This window comes from Populus trichocarpa, chromosome 11 (assembly GCF_000002775.5).
Source record: "Populus trichocarpa isolate Nisqually-1 chromosome 11, P.trichocarpa_v4.1, whole genome shotgun sequence".
In the NCBI taxonomy this organism is placed as follows: Eukaryota; Viridiplantae; Streptophyta; class Magnoliopsida; order Malpighiales; family Salicaceae; genus Populus; species Populus trichocarpa.
The window spans coordinates 3,684,068-3,692,349 of record NC_037295.2 but is presented as its reverse complement, the minus strand read 5'-3'; the positions used below and the strand labels follow the sequence as shown (position 1 = coordinate 3,692,349).

Sequence of the window (8,282 nt, the reverse complement as noted above, 5' to 3'; positions counted from 1 at the left end):
TTTGAAAAAAAAATCAATTGACACATAAATTAACCGGAGCATAACTTCTTATGGTGAAATGGAAAAAAAAAAACATTTAGCACATGAATTCAAGCATGTTTAACAGTATATGGTAGATATTGTTTTTCGTTTCAAAATGTATTAAATTAATAATTTTTTTATTTTTTAAAATTTATTTTTAACATCAGCATATTAAAACGATCCAAAAACACTAAAAATTTATTAAATTAAAAATATATAAATTTAAAATTTAATAAAAAAAAATTATTTCAATCACAACTTCAAACAGATCGAATAACCTACCAAAACTGCCAAACATCTCTTAGACATTTATCTCTCTCTCAAAACAAAAAATTGTTTTTTGGACAGAAGTGTGGGCAATTACATAAGAAAAGCATGACAAGAAAAGCGTACAAGGCAGTTCCAAACCTCAGACTCTTAAAACCCGCCCTGCCTCTTCCCCCTGATCCCCCTCCCCATTTTTTTACTCTTCATGTTTCCTTGTGGTCCCAACATCCCTCTCCTTGACACGTGTATCCGTGCCCTCATCTTATGATTTCCACGTGTCACCTGATGACTTGCCCTCTCCACTTGGCACTTCTATCAAAATGGTGCCTAACATCCTCCCCTCGGCCACCACACCTAATATTAACATTTAAAGATATATAGCTTGTGCTTCACTTCTCTGTTCTCTGTCTCTTGCATCAACCCACCATCTATTTACTTGTTCAATCTATAGGCTGCAAACTTTCACAGAATTTAGTTCAAAACAACCTTAATCAAGACTTATCAAAACCAAATTAATGGAGAGCACCGATTCATCGTCTGGGTCGCAGCACCCACAGCTGCCACCGGGGTTCAGGTTCCACCCTACTGATGAAGAGCTAGTGGTCCACTACCTAAAAAAGAAGGTTGCATCAGTTCCATTACCGGTTACAATTATAGCTGAGATTGATCTATACAAATTTGATCCATGGGAGCTACCAAGTAAGTCATCAAGATCTTCAGAATATATGGGTGCTTGTTCTTGATTAATATGTGTATATGCTAATGTTTTGGAATGGGGAATTTTCTGTGTGTAGGTAAGGCTACGTTTGGAGAGCAAGAGTGGTATTTTTTCAGTCCTAGAGACAGGAAATACCCCAACGGTGCAAGGCCTAATAGAGCTGCAACTTCAGGGTATTGGAAAGCTACTGGAACTGATAAGCCTATATTAACATCTAATGGAGCTCAAAAGGTTGGTGTCAAAAAGGCCCTGGTTTTTTATGGTGGTAAGCCACCAAAAGGGATTAAAACCAATTGGATTATGCATGAATATCGCCTTATCAATAACAATCCTAGCTCAAAACCTCCTGGTGATTCTGCCAACAAGAAAGGAGGCTCTTTAAGGGTATGTTCATCATCTTTTAATTAGGTACCTTCATGTTATGATCACTGAAAGATTGGTCCCTTAATGATGTGTATTATCTATTATTTTTGTTTGCTGTTTATAGCTTGATGACTGGGTTCTATGCCGGATTTACAAGAAAAACAACCCTCAAAGACAGATGGATCAAATGGAGGAGGATTCAATGGAGGGAATGTTTACTACACTGCCAAGTACTTCTAGCAACAAAAATCCAAAACACCCTTCAGTTTCAAAGCCTACAGGTTATGCTTCATTACTTGAGAATGAAGATACCTTCTTTGAAGGGATACTAACAGGAGATGGCATGCAAAACAGTTCCATTTCTCAATTACCATCTTCAAGCTCGAAGCCAAATATGTCCATGACCTCAGTCTCTACAAATACTCTTTCGGAAAAACGTTCCCTCCCTTATCATCAGTATTGGAATGAGACTACAGGATTACCAATGGGGCTGGCTAATTCATCAGCAAAGCGTTTTCATGGTGATCTTAATAGTGGCATTACTGGCACTCAAGAGGATAACAACTCCTTTGTTTCTTTGCTTAACCAGTTTCCACAGAGCACACCATTGGTTCACCCAAGCACTCTTCTTGGTTCTCTGGGCGATGGTGTTTTGAGACAAACCTTTCAACTTTCTAGCTTGAATTGGAACTCATAATTTCGTCAAGAATTAATGGGCTTGACTATGCATGCATATTATGCACATATGCATGTGCAAATTAAGGTAACTTGAATGAAGATCGAGTTGTCATTACAAGAGAAAGTTCAAAAAAATCTACAAGAACAATTTCTTCAACTTTTTAGGCCAAATGGACTCATGAGAAGACTTCTGAGCTTCTTTGATTAGCAACCATAACATCTAGGATTTAGCACACAGGTAAGGTTGTTATGTCAATTTTAGCGTATTATGCCATACTTCGTTGTCATTCTCAAGATCATCAACACTTCCAAAACGTTGTCTTTATTTAACTAGAAATTAAATAAATGGTAGTGAATCTAACGTTCATAAAATCCCTTATTGTGTAATTGATTTCATATTTGTTTTGAAAAGAATATGACGACATGGCTATCGTAAGACAAGTGTTAGTGTTAAAGAATCTAAGGTTGGAAATCTGGAAAAAAAGAAAAAAAAAAGGAGAGTGGCTTGTGTTCTTATTAATAGTACGTAGTGGTAATTACTAAATAACAACCTTGCAAAAAAGATGGTAAAAGCCATATGCTGTGTTGATTAATTCAAGGAGAACGAATCCGGTACCTGATTTTTTGTTTCCATCAATAAATGTAGCCTTTTTAAGCTTTTTATGTCTCCTAGTTTCTTGCTTTTCTAAAGTTCAGAGTACCTACAGCTGTAGCTTTAGCATCATCAACATACATACATACATATAATAATTTTATTCATTTTTCTTATTAAATTAAAATTACTGTTTTTACAGAATTCGGAACAATCATATCTCTTTGAATATTGGATGATTAGGTTGAAATGTCGACATAACTGATATAATTCCAATCACACAATCAAAACAGTCTTTCATAATCCATAGAAAATAACTAGGTCTTGCAATTAAGTCGGATCAGTTTTACAAAAAAAAAAAAAAACTATAAAAAATATAAAAACATTGTTAATATGTTTTTTTAGTAAAAAAATTAAATCATGAATTCAAAATCTAATGTATAATGAACAACGTATCTTTAAAAATATTAAGATAGTGACGTATTGAATAATATATTCATATAGGAATTAAGAAAGGAGACCAACTAATAAAACTTTGGAGGAGGGGAAAAAAATAGTTTTTTTTTTTAAAACAAAAAATTATTTGAGTCAACTCAAGTTAAATCGCCAAGCACGTAATCTGGTGCATGAGAATAGGATAACCTTATGAAAAGCAACATGAAAAAAAATCTAAAGCTCAATTCTTAATCAATCCAATGTTAAAAGATGAAATGAAAAAAAAATCAATTTAAAAAAGAATAAAAAAACCAAACTGAGTCAACCCGAATAAGTATGTCAAACTTGCGACCCATGTCGCAAGACTGAGATAACCCTATAGGAAGCATATTGGAAAAAATTATAAAGCTGAAATCTCAACAAGCCCAATGTAGAAGGATAAAATAAAAAAAATAATTGATAAAAAAAGTCCTAAAATAACTCATCAAACTTGGGTGCGCCTACCAACTCCCACAATCCTAGTCATGCGAATGAGATAAAGTAATAGAAAGCAAAAGAAAAATAATTATAAAGCTCAATTCTCGAATCAACCATATATTGAATGATGGAATTGAAAAAAAAATCAATTTAAAAAAAAACAACAAAAAAGACCAGAGTCAATTGGGGTTCACCCGATGAACTCATGATCTATGTCATGAGATCAGGATAAAACCGTAGAAAGAAAAGAAAAAAATAGGAATCTCAATTCCAAATCATCCCAATATTGAATAATAAAATTATAAAAAGACATAATTTAAAAAAGACATAAAAAATAAATTGAAGTTAACTCAAGTTCACCTTCCAAACCTGTGATCTAGGATATAAGACTAGGATTATACCGTAGAAGGCAAACAATAAAAAATCACGAAACTCAATTTCTAATAAGCTCAATATTAAAGAATAAAATTGAAAAAAAAAATCATTCAAAAAAAGAATAAAAAAAACAAAATAAATAGACATCAAAATAATATGGACCAAATTTAACCTAAAAACAAAAAAGTAGGGCTCCTTGCAATTTTTTATAGATCAACATGAAATTCGTTAAGAGAAGGGAGAAAAGAAAAAGGAGAAGAAGAAATAAAGAACGGTAGAGCCTCACCACCACTTGTCCATTGACATGCGTCGCCTCCCCTAAAACCCCTCGCCAAGACTTTCCAACCCCATTAAGGATGGCGGTGCTTTAACATTTGAGGAAGTCGCAGGTGTAGCCAAAGAGCAACGGCTTCTCTCACATGCTAGCATGCGACATGCATTCCCCCACTACCTGTCCAATCTTGTCCTTGTTCTTATTTCGGTTTCAAAAATTGATCAACCAAAAAAAAGGGTTGAATCTTTCTTCTTCCCGTGCAATTCAATCCTTGATTCAAGCAAGAAAAAAATATTGAATATTTGTTTATTGTTCAAATTCGGTCCCATAACTTTAATTATTTAAAATCAATTAAATTAAATTAATTTTTTCCAAACTAAACATCAATGGAGCTATTAATTTTTTTCTCGACACCATAAGATTCCTTAGCCTATACATCTAGAACAAACCACCAAGTCCAATCCCAAATGATTTGAAGGTCAAAGGAACAAATTAAAAAAAATTAAGGAATCAAAATGAAAAAAATCAAATGACCAAAAAAAAGAAGAGAAACATTATAGAACACTATAGTAATATATCATAAGCATATGACAAATATATTACTTGTTTAATTTTTTTTATATTAAAATTACTGTTTTTACATAATTCGAAACAGCCATTTCTCTTTGAATATTGGATGATGAGGTTGAAATATCGACATAACTAATATAATTTCAATCAGACAATTGGAACAGCTAGCCTTTGACATCGATCGAATAGAAAGAAATTTTTTTTTTTTAAAAAAAGGAAATCATTTCATTGAATCTTAAAGAAAATGACACCATTAGTTTGATTGCATAAACAGGAGGATTGGCAGAACATCCATCACTGTCCACCTTTTAAATCATGAAAAAAATACTAAACAAAACAAATATGATACTGATATTTCATGGGCCAAGCACACGAAATATAATCATCTGGGGCAATATTTTCCACTAATGACACCTGATTATTTCATGTCGTAATCATCTGCTCATTACAATATTAATCATGGGATTCAAATGTCATCATGGTGAATATGATGGAAATTATTACAAAATGAAATTTTGTGGCATGCACGCTCTCTGTTGTCTAGTTGTGACGTTGGCTCACTACTATACCTAGTTGTCGCTTTTGAGGATTGTTTTTCAAATCAAAGCTTATCGTGTCGACCAATAATTGAAACGAAGCACCAAGGTTTCAAATCTAGTAAAGCATTTAGAGCTTATTCACGCCTTTAATTTCCTTTCTCATGGAAAAATAAATCAAGTGTTTCTGTTAAAAAAAAATAAAGTCAAGATGATTTGAAATCATCGAAGAAGAAGAAAAATCATTACTGAGTTGGAATAATTAACTCATTACTTCATTTTCCTTTGTTATAAAAAGGAAGTAAAGCACAAGTGAGTTGGAATAACTCATTAATTAATTTTAATCGACTTCATGGTAGAAAATCCCTTTTGACTATAAATCTTAGGATCATAAATAGTTGGGGTTCTCACTTATCAACATGATCTGTCTAGACATGACAAGACCTTACATTGAAAGGATATTTTGGAACCAATCTACGTATTATGACTAGAAGAAAAGGTAGCTATGTCAGAAACTAATGGTGTGTCTAGGGATTGATTTGGGAACCATTATCCCACCGACAATGGGCGAATCACATCTTGATAGAGCATATTAATTAAGCCCGCAAATCAGTTTCTCTTTTGGGTGAAGAGAACAAAATAACTTTCCAAGGATGCCTATCAATAGTGTGCTTATATTGGAATTTGGAAATTGATAACAAGACAAATTGAAATCAATTCGTAATATTCCATTGTTTTTTTAAGTTATTTTTATTTAAAATTTTATTAAAATAATATATTTTTTTATTTTTTAAAAATTTATTTTTAACATCAACACTTTAAAACGATTCAAAAATATTAAAAACATTTAAACAACAAAAATTTTAATTTTAATTTTTTAGATATGACTTTTTTGCCGCAAAAACAAACAAAATCATGGTCAAGGATCCTCACCACTCACGGAAAAACTCTTATAAAATCTTTTTCATTTTATGGAAATGAAAATTCCAATAAAATCATAAACCTAGTTATATTAGTAGAAAGTAGAAATTAGTTGTGGATCCTTGATATGTTGTAGGCTTGATTTTTTTTTTAATTAATATTTAGATGCAACAAACATGTTTTAAAGTAGGAAGAAAAAGTGGTGAGGATATAAAAAAATATTCAACAAAAGAAGATGGATCAATTTAAAAAAAAGTGATTAATAACATGAGAAAAAATGTTTTTTTTCAAAAGGAGCAAAATGATGTATCTCAATTCTTATTCTATTAAATACAAAAAGACAAAATTAGATAAAAAAGACAAAGAAAAAAGCCCGATTCAACCAGGTTAGCGTAAAAACATGTAACCCGAGTAATAAGGATCAAGCTAATACAGGTTAACCCGCTAAATCTATGACCTAGGTCACGAGATCAAAATAACCCGATAGAAAAAAATAAAAAAAATATGAAAGCTCATTTTTCAAAAAATATCATTGTCGAATGATGAAAGTTGAAAAGAAAATACATAAAAAATATCAACTCGGGTTAACTTTTCAAAGTCACGACCTGAGTTATTAAACCAAAAGCGCCTCATCTAGAAAACCAAAAGCCCAATTCTCAACCAATCAAATGTTGAAGGATAAAATTGGAAAAAATAATTTCAATCATACAAAAGGATTCAAAAAAATATCAATTAAAAGAATGAGGATCGAAATTGAAATAAAAAATAAAAATAATTTTTTTTTTTAAAGGATAAAATTGAAAAGAAAAATAAAAAGAAAACAATCAAAAAAATAAGGACCACATTGAAAAAAATAATATATCACAAATTGGGATTGAAGGATTAATCGAAAACAAATCAAAATTTTACAAAAGAACCAATTACAAAAATTAAAAATCAAAAAAATAGGGACTGAAATTAAAATCTCAAAACATCAAGGGACAACTCTGAAATTTTGCTAGGGTCAACGCGATGTTCGAAGGGAGAAGAGAGAAAAGTGGAGGGGGGAGAAAAAAAAATTGTTAATGACAAACCACACCACCACAACCACTTGCGCCATCTCATAAGAAAGAGGACGTAACGACATATCTAATGACACAACATAAGATTATTTTTTAAGGGCGTGGATGCCTCCCACCACTTTTTTCCTTTTAATTATTTTTTTTATATTTATTGAAATACCAAATTTTCATTTAGCCTACTTCATTATTGTAAACACTCGGTTATATATATATATATATATATATATGTGTGTGTGTGTGTGTGTGTGTGTGTGTGTGTGTTTTTAGGTACCTTGCATCCTCAAGCTGGGAAGTAGACGCATAAATATGAGTCTTTTTTAAGTTAATTATGTATTTGAAAGAATTAATATTAGTTGTCATGTATATTTCTGTTTTAAAAAAATTAAATGTTTAAATTATTTTTTGTAGATGATGTAATTAAAAGAAGTTGTCCTTATTAAGTTATTATATAGTTATGTTGTAAGCTTAATTAAACATATCTATTTTCAAAAGAAATTGATGCTTGTTGTGAACCAATTAGTTTTAAAATTTTGTTTTATGGAATATTGTATTACTTATTCTACCAAAAAAAAAATGGGAATATTGAGACCATGATTGAGTTATGAAGTCCCGTGTGATTGTTAATTGCAGGTTGAGAAATTTTTTTCGTCAATAACTTAATATTAAAAATACAATGAAAATTATGTCAAAAATTTAGTTAAAAAAAAATTGCACCATTCAAAACTTAATATTAATTGCAGGTTATATATATATATATATATAGAGAGAGAGAGAGAGAGAGAGAGAGAGTTTTTATTTATTTTAATAGTTGATTGTTCTACTTTGCTTTTAAGATAAAAAAAGACTTTCTTCCCCATAATATATAATAATGATTAATGGGTCAGACTGAACTAGCTCTAATTGCTAGTTAAAGATTTGTATGGGAATGGCACAACTATCATTACATTTCAATAAACAGTGCTCGTGAGTTTGGTTAAGTAGTGTTTTTACAATG

General features: G+C 31.1%; 1 protein-coding gene across 1 annotated transcript; it reads left to right on the top strand.

Moving 5' to 3' along the window:
- Nucleotides 1-492: 492 nt before the first annotated feature.
- LOC7495252 (NAC transcription factor 25) lies at nucleotides 493-2,706 on the top strand. Its single transcript, XM_024581054.2, has 3 exons — nucleotides 493-987; nucleotides 1,083-1,390; nucleotides 1,494-2,706. Exons 1-3 carry the CDS (start codon nucleotides 804-806, stop codon nucleotides 2,064-2,066), a joined length of 1,065 nt encoding a protein of 354 aa, XP_024436822.1. The 5' UTR covers nucleotides 493-803; the 3' UTR covers nucleotides 2,067-2,706.
- The last annotated feature ends 5,576 nt before the right edge of the window (nucleotides 2,707-8,282 follow it).

Coding starts and splice junctions, on each gene's coding strand:
- LOC7495252 (XM_024581054.2), top strand. CDS start 804: ATGGAGAGCACCGATTCATCGTCTGGGTCGCAGCACCCACAGCTGCCA. Junction 988..1,082: donor TGATCCATGGGAGCTACCAA/GTAAGTCATCAA, acceptor TTCTGTGTGTAG/GTAAGGCTACGTTTGGAGAG. Junction 1,391..1,493: donor AGAAAGGAGGCTCTTTAAGG/GTATGTTCATCA, acceptor TGCTGTTTATAG/CTTGATGACTGGGTTCTATG.